The 13,364-nt window shown below is 43.5% G+C and overlaps 1 protein-coding gene across 1 annotated transcript in view; it reads right to left on the bottom strand.

Moving 5' to 3' along the window:
• The window catches only part of LOC121873431 (cytochrome P450 306a1-like), an 84,650-nt gene extending 83,460 nt beyond the window's left edge, over positions 1 to 1,190 (bottom strand). Inside the window, exon 1 of the mRNA XM_042377011.1 lies at positions 1,043 to 1,190. Coding sequence (XP_042232945.1) covers positions 1,043 to 1,190 — 148 coding nt within the window. The remainder of the gene's footprint in view (positions 1 to 1,042) is intronic.
• Positions 1,191 to 13,364: the final 12,174 nt, after the last annotated feature.

Raw genomic sequence — 13,364 nt, 5'->3', positions numbered from 1 at the left:
GTGTTGTGGCTGTTGTGATTGTTATGGATGTCGTGGCCGTTGTGGTTGTAGTGGGTATCGTGGTTTTTATGTATTTTTTGTCTGTCGTGAATGTAGTGGGTGTCGTAGTTGTTGTGGTTGACTTGGCCGTCGTGAGTGTGGTAATCGTTGCGGTTATCGTTAGTGTCGTGGTTAAGAACATAAGAATGGAGGAACCTGCAGCGGGCCTATTGGCCCATACTGGGCAGTCCCGTTTACACCCAACCCCTATTGCTCGTATATCTATCCAACCTATGTTTGATGCTATCCAGCCTATTCGGGTTAATGGTGATGTTTGGTAACTTGTTCCACTCATCCACCACTCTATTTCCGAACCAGCTTTTACCTATTTCGCGCCTAAATCTGTCGTGGCTGTCGTGGGTGTCGTAGTTAGTGCGGTTATAGGGGTTATTGTAGGTGTTGTGGTTTTTGTGGCTGTCGTGGCTGTTGTGGTTGTTGTGGATGTCGTGGCTGTCGTGGGTATCGTGGTTGATGTGGTTGTTGTGGCGGTCGTGGCTGTCGTGGTTATTATGGGTGACGTGGGTGTCGTGGTTGCTGTTGTTGTCCTAGGTGTCGTAGTTTCGAAGGTGCTGTGATTGACGTGGGTGTTGTGGGTATCGTGCTTGGTGGTGTTGTCGTGGCTGTCGTGGGTGTCGTGGTTGTTGTGGATGTCGTAGTTGTCGTGGGTGTCGTGGTTGATATGGCATTCGTGGGAGTCGTAGTTGTCGTGGCTGTTGTAGTAGTCATAGTTGTAGTGTGTCTTTCGTTTTTTTTGTGGTTGTTGTGGCTGTCGTGGGTGTCGTGGTTATTTTCGTTGTCATGGGTAACGTGGTTTTTGTGGTTGTCGTGACCATCGTGAGTGTCGTGGTCGTTGTGGTAATCGTGGGTGTCATGGTTGCTGTGGTTATCGTAGTTATTTTGGGTGTCGTGGTTGTCGTTGGTGTTGTAGTTGTTGTGGTTATTATGGATGTCGTGGGTGTCGTGGTTGTTGTGGTTGTCGTAGGAGTTATGCTGTCGTGGTTGCCGTGGTTGTAGTCGGTGTCGTGGGTGTCGTGATTGTGGTTATTATCGTTGCTGTCATAGATGTCTTCGGTGTCGTGGTTTTTGTAGTCGTTGTTATTAATTGTGGCATTTATGGGCGTCGTAGTTGTCGTGGCAGTCGTGGATGTCATGGTTGTAGTGGGTGTCGTGGTTGTGCTGGTAATCATGTCTGTAGTGTGTTTTTCGTGTTTTTGTGGTTATTGTGGCTGTTGTGGTTGTCGTGGGTGTTGTGGTTATTGTGGTTGTATTGGCAATCGTTGGTGTCGTGGTTATTGTTGTTGTCGTGGATGTCGTGGTTGAAGTGTATGTCGTGGTTGTTGTGATTATATTGTCTGTGGTGGCTGTCGTAGTTGTTGTGGTTGTTGTCGTGTTTGCCATGTTCATTATGATTGTCGTGAATGTCGTGGTTGTCGTGGGTGTCGTGGTTGTTGTGGTTGTCATGGTTGTTGTGGTTATCATGATTGTAGTGGTTTTTGTGGTTGTCGCGGGTGTCGTGGTTGTTGTGGTTGTCATGGCTGTTGTGAATGTTGTGGTTCTAGTGACTGTCGTAGTTGACGTGGATGTCATGGTTGTCGTGATTGGCGTGGATGTTTTGGTTATTATGGTTGCATTGGCTTCCATGGGTGTCGTGGTCGTCGTAGATGTCGTGGTTGTAGTAAGTGTCGTGGTTGATTTTATTGTATTTGGCTGTGGTGTTCGCTGTGGTTGCTGTGGTTGTCTTGACTCTCGTCTATGTCATGGTCATTGTCATTGTCGTGGGTGTCGTGGTTGTTGTGGTTGTCGTGGGTGTCGTGGCTGTTGTGGTTGTCGTGGGTGTCATGGTTCATGTGGTTGTCGTGGCTATCGTGGATATCGTGGGCATCGTTTTTGCTTTGGTTGTCGTGTTTGTCGTGGTTGTCATGAGTGTCGTGACTGTCGGGGATGTCGATACTGTCGTGGCTGTAGTGGTTGTTGTGGTTATCGTGGCTATCGTGGGTGTCGTAGTTGTTTTGATTATTTTTGGTGTCGCTGTTCTTGTGGTTGTCAAGAGTGTCGCGGCTGTCGTGGTTGTTATGGGTGTCGTAGGAGTTCTGGTGTCGTGATTGCCGTGGTTGTCGTGGTTGCCGTGGTTGTAGTCGGTGTCGTGGGTGTCGTGATTGTGGTTATTATCGTTGCTGTCATGGATGTCTTCGGTGTCGTGGTTTTTGTCGTGGTTGTTATGGTGTCGTGGTTGTTATGGTTGTCGTGCCTGTCGTGGCTGTCGTGAAGTTGTCGTGGTTGATGCGACTATTGTTAGTGTCGTGGTCGTTGTGATTATCGTGGCTTTCATGGTTGTTGTAGCTGCCGTGGCTGTCGTGGTTGTCGTGGTTGTCGTGGTTGTTTTGGATGTCATTGCTATTGTGGTTGTTGTCGCTGTCGTGGCTTTCGTGGCTGTCGTAATTGGTGTTGCTGTGGTGGGTGTCGTGATTGCTTTGGTTGTTGTGGTTGTCATGGTTGTTGTGGTTGTCATGGTTCTTGTGGTTGTCGTGACTGTCGTGGCTGTTGTGGTTGCCGTGGGTGTCATTGTGTTGTCGTTGTAGTAGGTGTTTTGGATGTCCTGGTTGTAATGGGTTTGTGGTTGTTGGGTTGTCGTGGGTTGTCGTTGCTGTTGTGGTAGTTGTGGTTGTCGTAACTGTCGTGGGTATCGTGGTTATTGTGGCTGTTTTAGCCACAAAGACTGTAACCTGACACTTCTTTTACACATTAAGAATCTTCTGTAATCAAGGAACAGACCTACATTGATACTCTGAAGTCAATAGATTTAACGAAAACCCCATGACTTTTCAACCCAGTGATCTTGAACTTTTGCGGACCCTGCGCAGGTAAATGAGATATCAAGGGTTTGCAGGTAAAAACACTTCATCAATATTGGGTATATATGACCTTGACAGATCTAGATGGGTCATATACCTGTCTCGTGAAGATAGATGGAACTTTTAGAAAGATCAACAAAGGTGGTACATTTTGGAAAGGTAAGAGAGTCGACAGATCATTATACTCAGTGGAGTTTCGTTGATTACAGATGAGGTTGTGTCCGGGTGTCGGTACCTGTGTACGGCAGTTGTCATGAGGCTGGGGCGGGGCAGATCCTGGTGGCAAAAACTGGGCCAATATCTGCCTTTTACACTAACCTGTCCACACACACACACACACACACACACACACACACACACACACACACACACAAAACAGTCATACACGTACACAAACACACCAAAAACAAGTCTCAAACACACACACACACACACACACACACAGTAAGGACAACCTCTTGCCGTAACCAGTGCCTACCAGTCTTGTTCATTACAGGTAAGTTATCAACTCATACATCAAGAAGGTGCTCAAGTAGCTTCTGTGTGGCTCCTGCTTTTCCGAGATCAATTTGTATATAGTTCCTTCAGTTATTAGTAAGGTTCCCTTAAGATTATCTGGAGTTTTGTCCGTGGGCCATGGTGCGTGGTTCGTAGTCCGTAGTTCATTGTCCGTGGTTCATGATACGTGGTCCGTGGTTCGTGGTCCTTGGTACATGGTCAGTGGTTCGTGTGAACAAGGAACGGATGTTGTTGTTGACATTTTGGCAATGGCGTTGGTTCTTTTCCCTCCTCTCCCTTTTCACCCCCCTTCCCCCTTCTCTTCCCCCCTCTGTTCTCCTCCTTCTCCTCTCTATCCCTACTCCCCCCACCTCTTCGTTCCTTCCTTACCCTCCCAGGAGTTTAGACGGGATTGGTAATTAATTTGATCTCATTTGATGACTTCATGGGATAATCAGGGGTTCAGGGATCATATCAACGGTTCAGATGTTAAAGGGGTTAAAGGGTCATATATGGGGTTTAGGAGTTCATATAGGGGGTTCAGGGGGGCATGTCAAAGGGTTTTGGGTTTATATCAGAGGTTAATAGGTACATATCAGGGGTTCATATTTTCATATCAGCAGTCATATCAGAGGTTCGGGTGTTAATATTAAGAGTTAATGGGTGTAAAGGTTCATGTTAGGGGTTAATGGAGTCATGACAGGGGTTCATGGATTTGTGACAATGGTTAAGGGTTCATATTAGGGGTTCAGGGGTCATATCAGTAGTTCAGGGGTTTATATCAAGGGTTCAGGAGTTCACATCAGGGTTCAGGGGTTAATTTCAGAGGGTCAGGAGTTCATATCAAGAGATCAAGGGACATATTTCCCTTCTTCCATTTCCCTTTTCCTCTCTCTTTCTCTTTTTCAACAATAAATGAAAAATCCTGATCAACAGGTACAACATGCTGGCTAAAAGGAGCAACATACTGATCAACAGGTACGACATACTGATCAACAGGTACAACATGTTGATCAACAGATGTAACATGTTGATCAACAAGTGCAACATGTTAATTAACAAGTGCAACATGTTGATCAGCAGGTGTAACATGTTGATCAACAAGTACAACATGTTGATCAACAGGTGCAACATCTTGATCAACAGGTACAACATGTTGATCAACAGGTGCAACATGCTGATCGACATGTGTAACATGTTGATCAACAAGTGCAACATGTTGATCACAGAAGAGCAACATGAGAATCAACAAGTGCAACATGTTGATCAACAAGTACAACATGCTGATCAACAGGTGCAATATGCTGATCAAAGAGGTGCAATATGCTGATTAACAAGTGCAACATGTTGATCAATCAAGTGTAACATGCTGATCAACAGGTGAAACATGCTCCTAAAAGGGGTGCAATATGCTGATGAACAAGTGCAACATGTTGATCAACATGTTGCACCTGTTCATCAACATGTTGTACCTGTTGATCAAGATGTTACACCTGTTGATCAATATGTTGTACTTGTTGATCAAGATGTTACACCTGTTGCGCAAATAGGTGCAACATGCTGATCAACAGGCACAATATGTTGATCAAAAGGGTGCAATATGCTGATGAGAGGTGTAACATGCTGATCAACAGGCGCAATATGTTGATCAAAGAGGTGCAATATGCTAATCACAGGTGTATCATGCTGATCAACAGGTGCAACATGTTGATCAAGGAGGAGTAACATGCTGATCACATAGGAGCAACACACTGTTCAAAGAAGTGCAATATGCTGTTCAAACAGGTGCAACATGCTAATTAACAAGTGCAACAGGCGTAACATGCTGATCAACAGGTACAACATGCTGATCAACAGGTACAACATGCTGATCAAAAGGTGCAATATTCTTATCAGCAACAGATGCAACATACTGATCAACAGTTGCAACATCATAAGCAACAACAGATGCAACATACTGATCAACAGTGACAACATCATAAGTAACAACAGGTGCAACATACTGATCAACAGTTGCAACATCATAAGTAACAACAGATGCAACATACTGATCAACAGTGACAATATCATAAGTAACAACAGATGCAATATACTGATCAACAGTTGCAACATCATAAGTAACAACAGATGCAACATACTGATCAACAGGTGCATCAACATAAGTAACAACAGATGCAACATACTGATCAATAGTGACAACATCATAAGTAACAAAAGATGCAACATACTGATCAACAGTGACAATATCATAAGTAACAACAGATGCAACATACTGATCAACAGTTGCAACATCAAAAGTATCAACAGATGCAACATACTGATCAACAGTTGCAACATCATAAGTAACAACAGATGCAACATCTTGATTACAACAGATGCAACACCCTTACTTCTATCCTGATCAGCGCTCCAAGATGATCAATCGTAAAAAAACAAGTTGGCTTGTTTTGGCACGCCAGCCTCCGCCCACCGCTACCCTCCTCTTCTGCCAGTTTCCATGGTGACACTTGCCCAGTACCTCCACCACTGTGTACCAAGATGTAGCGATTCCGAAATGTGGGTATTTGTTTTTGTTACGGAGGTGGAGTGTGTGTGTGTTGATATGTGTTTCTTTGTCCATTTAACTATGTAATTATCAATTAACTTATATATCTGCTTATTTATTTATTATTTAAATATATATTTACTTATACAGTATATATGTTTACTTGTCTATGTACTGATTTTTCTATTTTCGTACCTATCTCTTTACTTATTTGCTCATTTATTTACAGTACTCACTTAATAATCCCAATAGATCAGAGGGACACCAAAAATAGGTATTCGTGTTTAGTGAAAGACTGGGTTATTGGTGGGTGCCAGATTACTGGTGGGTGCCGGACTGTCCTTACCAATCTAATCTTCATGTTGATGGTTAATGTACAACAAGTAATAGCACTTTACAGTAGCAGTATCAGCATTGTTTCTTAAATCCTTTAAGACAAGACAAGAAACAGACTAGTTGCATACCTGTTCTTAACTGTTCCTCAACAAGAAATAAACCTTACCGATATCGTGTACCTGTATATGTTTTTTCTTTGGACCTCAGTTCTTCAGTCACAACAATTTATTAAAACACGAACTTGCACCCTTATATACATTTACAATTTATGATTTTTCAATTTGAGAAAAAATGGTGAACTAGATACAAGTTCGAGTTAAGGTCAAGTACAGGCTAATAAGGGCCAGAATAAAGTGAGCAAAGTATGGAATTATTTCTTCGATAATACAACACAAAGAGAGAAATCAGACTGGAGTCGTCAAATCTATTCACCTTGGCGTTCCTTTGCTAGAGACTAAAGATATTTGAAGCAGGATGCTATGTACTGAAGGACGTTATAGTAAGACGAAAAACACTCTGTTGAAAGGAAATTCACAGAGTACTAGTCCGGGGTATCCATGGACCTCACAGATGCCCTTGTGGACCCATGGAGGGTATGTGATGGTGTGGCTATTGAGTGCAGCTCGTCTGAATACTGACTGTGGAAGTATCTAAAGAATGCACAATGCTGGAACGTTTCTGGTAAGGTCGTTAATGTCGATTGTTTTGATGCCCTTTTCTTTACCGAGTCGAGAAGACGAAGTGCCTCAATACTACACTCACTCCACAGTGTCCCAACACTACACTCACCCCACAGTGCCCCAACACCACACTCACCCCACAGTGCCCCAACACCACTCACCCCATAGTGCCCCAACATCACACTCACCCCACAGTGCCCCAACACCACTCACCCCACAGTGCCCCAACACCACACTCAGCCCACAATGCCCCAGCACTACACTTAACCCACAGTGCCCCAACACCACACTCACCCCACAGTGCCCAAACACCACTCACCCCATAGTGCCCCAACACCACACTCACCCCACAGTGCCCCAACACCACTCACCCCACAGTGCCCCAACACCACACTCACCCCACAGTGCCCCAACACCACTCACCCCACAGTGTCCCAACACCACATCCCCCCATAGTGCCCCAACACCACACTCACCCCATAGTGTCTCAACATCACACTCACCCCACAGTGCCCCAACACTACTCACCCCACAGTGCCCCAGTACCACACTCACCCCACAGTGTCCTAACGCTACACCCATATAGTGCCCAAATACTACACCCCCTACAGTGCCCAAACACCACACATCCAGCCCGTAGTTCCCCAACATTACACCGTCCTCAGTGCCCACCTAGTTCAGAAATGAGTACAATATGCTAGATGACAGCACGAATGACCAAGTTTATCTAGGTAACACTTCAATATTATTATCGTTGAGGGTAATGCCTGAAATCTCAAAGCTATATAATGACGATTAGTTTTTTTTTTATGACGATGATGAGATGATGCCAAAATTTGAGAATAATTTTGTCTATACCGTTTATATATATTGTGTATCATGTGCGTTGTAATATTGAATGAAGGTAAAAATGTAGTGGAATTGCCAATGTAGACTCGTTTATTTATCTAGTCTTCATAACAAACGCACCCCTAGGTGACAAACCAACAACAAAAACAACTAATAATGAAACTTGTCTTTTTTCTCCTAACAACATCTATTTCTTCACAAACATTACACAACAAGAGGGATCACTGCAATGAAAGTATTCCCAGAAGTAGGAAGATTTTTTTTTACCTTATGATTGTGAGGGATGGACGACACACTCGGTTTTCATACCCAGCGTCAACCACAACACTGACAACCAATACAGCAATACCCTTATATGTAGCAGCAGTTGAGGTAAAAGCTTATGTAGCAGTCCTCTCATAGAATTGAATAAGGTAACAATACTTTAATATATCATTGTAGTAGTAGAAGTTGTTTCATGTAGTACAACATGACAACAGATAGTCTCTCAGAAGATGAGGCAGCAGGAACTCTCCCAGATGTGTAACTAGAGGAACACCAAAACATCACGTACACTATCAAATACTAACAAAGACCAAACTATCAAGTGTGACACCAACACCAGCAGGATGATCTCAAGAATACACATAGAGGCTCTTGGCACTGTTGTGGTGAAGGGGAGGGAGGGAGAGAGGGAGGGAGGGGGAAATGGGAGGGAGTTGCCTTTCATTGTGGGTGGACCAGCTGGCCTCCAGAACCAGGCCAAGGGTTCTTCTACCTGGTGATGTGTGTGTGTGTGTGTGTGTGTGTGTGTGTGTGTGTGTGTTTCTCTAATTCGTGATGGTTTTCTTTTAGTATATTAAGTTTAGTTTATTGGTGTTAAAATAGGTAGTTATAAATAGCAGAAGGTCAATAGGTATTAATATACTAGTAAAACAAAACATATTTAAGACAGGTTCTTGATTTTTATACAAAGGATATATATATTTTAACATAAGGTCTAGATGTTTATAAACCAATAATATAATTTCTAAAACATGATTCTTGATGTTATGTCACGTTAATCATATTTTTCTATTCGAACCGTTTATAAAACGGAGATTTAAGTTCATATTGCGTTTACATTATCTCTCTCTCACTTAACCTAACAAAACCAAGCCAAACCAAACCAAACCAAACCTAACCTGACCTAACCTAACCTAACCTAATTTAATCTAACCTAACCTAATCTAACCTGACCTAACCTAACCTAACCAAAACCCTGACAGAGTTCCAGGATGGGGTTGCCGATGCATAAATATATAGAATCTCGCCACTCCGGAACCAATGATGAAACAGGGGGTGGACAGCTCTTGGGGAGTCTGACCTCAAGGGCAAGTGGGTCAAGAGGAACCATAGCTGGTACCTTTAGGACTCTAGCGTAAATTGAGAAAAATATGTGGAGCTATATCCTTTTATCATCCTGCTGAAAACCTCTCCCTTCTCCTACCTCCCTCCCTCCCTTCTTCCCTCTTGCCCCTTCCTTCTATCTCCTTCTCCTTATCCCTTCCTCTTCGCTCCTCCTCCACCTCCTCATCGCCCTCCTATTCCTCATCTCTTCCATCGTATCCTTGTCCTTCCCCTCCCTAATACTACTCCAAGAGCTTAACACCATACAACCAACACTTTCGTATGAGTGAGCTGACGCCGTAACAAAAGTTACATAGAAGTCACGAGGTAGAGGGCACTGAAAGTCATGTTTGAGGGTCCTAAAAGGCTAGGTACAGGTCACAAGAGGTTAAGAAGAAGCCGGGGAGATCTGAACATTGGAATAAGTTATATAATGTTTCAGATCTTACGTATCAAGTTTCTGATCCAGGAGGGTATCAAGATCTGCTTTGAAACAGTTCCCCCAAAATATATTTCCCTATTTCACTGATACAACTTCGAATCCCAAACATAGAGCATTAAATCCCCCATACCAATGATTCAGATACCCTAGAAGGCTCCCCATTCCCTATATGAGACTTCATATACCAAAATATAAAGCTACGAGTAAAACAGAGCAAAATTGGAAAACGAAAAGATTCACACACACACACACATACACACTTGGTGACTTGTAAATACATCTAAGATACACACACACACACACACACACACACACACACACACACACACACACACACACACACACACACACACACACACACACACACACACACACACAACCTATCACTATCCTCTAACTACCGCCCAATCAGTCTAACATCAATAGTAGGCAAATTACTGAAAGCAATCATTTCAAACTCTATTCGAAATCACCTGGAGAAGCACCGATTGATCAATGATTCCCAGCATGGCTTCACAAGCGGACGTTCATGTCTAACTAATCTATTAACATTCTTTTCATCAGTTTTCGAATCAGTGGACGAGGGGCACAATTATGATGTGGTATATCTCGACTTTAGCAAAGCCTTCGACAGAGTCCCCCACGAAAGACTAATAAGAAAGGTAGAAGCACATGGCATCAAAGGTAATATCCTTAAATGGATTAGGGCGTGGTTACAGGACAGAAACAGCGAGTGAGCATTAACGGCACTAAGTCCCATTGGAGCAACGTCACAAGTGGAGTTCCCCAAGGCTCAGTACTTGGACCATTATTATTTATTATATACATAAACGATATAGATATCGGCATAGACAGCAACATAAGTAAATTTGCTGATGACACCAAAATAGGACGTGTTATCAAATCTGACGAGGACTCGGCAAAACTACAGGAAGATCTAAACAAATTTTTCGAATGGTCTGAAAAATGGCAGATGAAATTCAATGTGGACAAATGTAAAGTACTCAGTATAGGAGATGTAAACAGGGAAACCAGTTACCGATGAACAACGATGCCATTGAGAAATCCGACTGCGAGAGAGATTTAGGAGTAATGATAAGTAGGAACCTTAAGCCAAGTAAACAATGTGTTTTTTGCTCGTAACAAGGCTAATAAAGTACTGGTTCATACAAAGGAGTGTTAGTTACAAGACTAGCGAGGTCATCCTAAAACTGTATCTTGCGCCTGTGAGACCTCACCTGGATTACGCAGTTCAGTTCTGGTCACCCTATTACAGAATGGATATAGAATCCTTGGAAAGAATTCAGAGGAGAATGACAAGACAATCCCGGGCATTAGGAACCTTGAGTACAGAGACAGGTTAAAGCATCTTAATTTGCACTCCCTTGAGAGACGTAGAGCGAGGGCGACCTGATGAGGTGTGTATAAGTGGAAGGCAGGGCTAAACAAAGGGGACATTACAAAGGTACTCAAATTATCCAACCAGGAGCGAACTCATAACAATGGTTTTAAATTAGACAAATTTAGATTTAGGCGTGAAATAGGTAAACACTGGTTTGGAAACAGAGTAGTGGATGAATGGAACAAGTTACCAAATATCATCATTAACTCGAATACGCTGAATTGCTTCAAACATAGGTTGGATGCTCATATGAGCAATAGGGGTTGGGTGTAAACGGGACTGCCCAGTATGGGCCAATAGGCCCGCTGCAGTTTCCTCCATTCTTGTGTTTTTGTGTTCTTGTGTAAAGGCCCATGTAAACAACACAATCAAAGAAGCCTCGTACCCACTCTATATGCTACGACGACTCAGGTCACTTGGGGCACCTACGCCAGCGCCGAGGACTATCTACAACGCATTTATTCTCCCCAAATTAACGTATGCGTCACCAGCCTGGTCGTCTTCTCTCAACTCTACCCAACAACGTCAGCTAGAGAAGGTACAAAAGAGGGCCTGCAGAATCATGCGGCGCAGACTACTCTGGCTACAACAATGCTCTCTCCACCCTGGAAATGCCATCCCTCAGTGACCTCCACCACCATGCACTAGCAGGGTTTGGCAGTGGACTATTGCACCATCCTCGTCATCGCCACCTACTGCCACCTGCAGTCCCCCGCCCACCTCGCGCAGTCCGCCACCACAACAAAATTCAGCCCATAAGAGCCCGGACTGATAGATATAAGATTAGCACCATCCCATCTATTGTTAAAATAATAAACAGCTCCTGATTTATGTACTGTACAGCCCTGTAAATGTATTGAACGAATGTCATTATGTCTAAATCATACGTAAGTTTCTATATTTTCAGCCACCTGCTGCAACTCTATTTATAAACCGTTTATTATTATAATTAATATTATTATTACACACACACACACTTGGTGACTTGTGGCTACATCTAAAATCCTGACTTTGGAGTAGTTATTGGTGAAGGCCATAATATATGTAACACCCTTCAAGACCGCGCTATCACCAAAATGCCTTTTTCAGTGTCAGTGTCAGGTTCAAGATGTCGACATATGAAGGCGTTCATCTAACCTAACCTAACCTAACCTAACCTAACTCAAACTAACCTAACCTAATCTAACTCAAACAAACCTAACTTACTCTAACCTAATTTAACCTGAATCAACCTAACCTTTCTTAAACCCTCCTGACATAAGCTCGTTTTCTTTAGCTGAAGATCGTTTTCTTTCAACAACGCTAACAAGTCCATCACTAATGTGTGTAACATAACTACCGACTCATCATCCTCCTTCATAGGTTAAGGTCACCTTATTTCCGACACTGATGCATTGAATTGAATTGAATTGAATTGAAACAGTTTATCTAGCCAGAAAACACAGATACAGAGTAAATAATAATAACAATATTATCATGGTTGAGCCAGTAGAGAACCTGTCACAACGGGAAGCTATTTTGTAAGATCAAGAAATTATTTTTTATTTTATTTAAGTTGTAATAAACAATGTGTGTGTGTGTGTGAAGGAAGAGGAAGGAGGACGAGGGAGGAAGAACTGTGATAACCCTGTTTGGCCTCCCTGACACGTGGTGCAAGAGGAGGAGGCAGTGTTAGCCAGGACCACTCAACAACGAAAGGTTAGGAGGTTCCCTCAGCAAGGCTAACAAGTCCGCTAATCATTGATGATGAACGCGAGTGGTGGCGCCAACACTACGGAGTCCAACATTATCAGATACTCGACCATGTGTGTGTGTGTGTGTCTGTGTGTGTGTGGGTGGGCAGAGAGGGGAGGGTGTGTGTGGAGGGTGTGTGTGGAGGGGTGTACTGGGAGGGTGTGTGTGGGGGTGTAAGGGGAGGGTGTGTGTGTGTGGGTGAAGGTTGTATGTGTGCAGAGGTTTTGTATGTGTGGGGGAAGGTTGTGTGAGTGTGTGTGTGTGTGGGTGGGAGGCTGTATGTGTTGGAAGACGGTGTGTGTGTGGGGGGGGTGTATAGGGGGATGATCTGTGTGTGGAGAAGGATATGTGTGTGGGGGAGGATCTGTTTGTGGGAGGGAGTGAGTGAAGCTCTTCCCAGAGAGACCTGACAGTTGTAGCATTAGCAAATATGACAAATTTTGTAACAAGAGGTACCGGTATGGCTAGCATAAGGACAGAACCAGACAATGTGATGTAGTCGTGGCCAGAATTAGGTTAGGATACAGACACACCTGGCAAGTTAGTAACGCTGTACCCATACCGGAACACTCAGCGTGTAAACTTTGTGATAAACCTTTAAAGCATACACTTGAACACT

Source organism: Homarus americanus, unplaced genomic scaffold, assembly GCF_018991925.1.
Source record: "Homarus americanus isolate GMGI-L3 unplaced genomic scaffold, GMGI_Hamer_2.0 scaffold11151, whole genome shotgun sequence".
Lineage (NCBI taxonomy): Eukaryota > Metazoa > Arthropoda > Malacostraca > Decapoda > Nephropidae > Homarus > Homarus americanus.
Note: the sequence above shows the minus strand (reverse complement) of the source record. Positions and strands in the feature narration are given on the sequence as shown.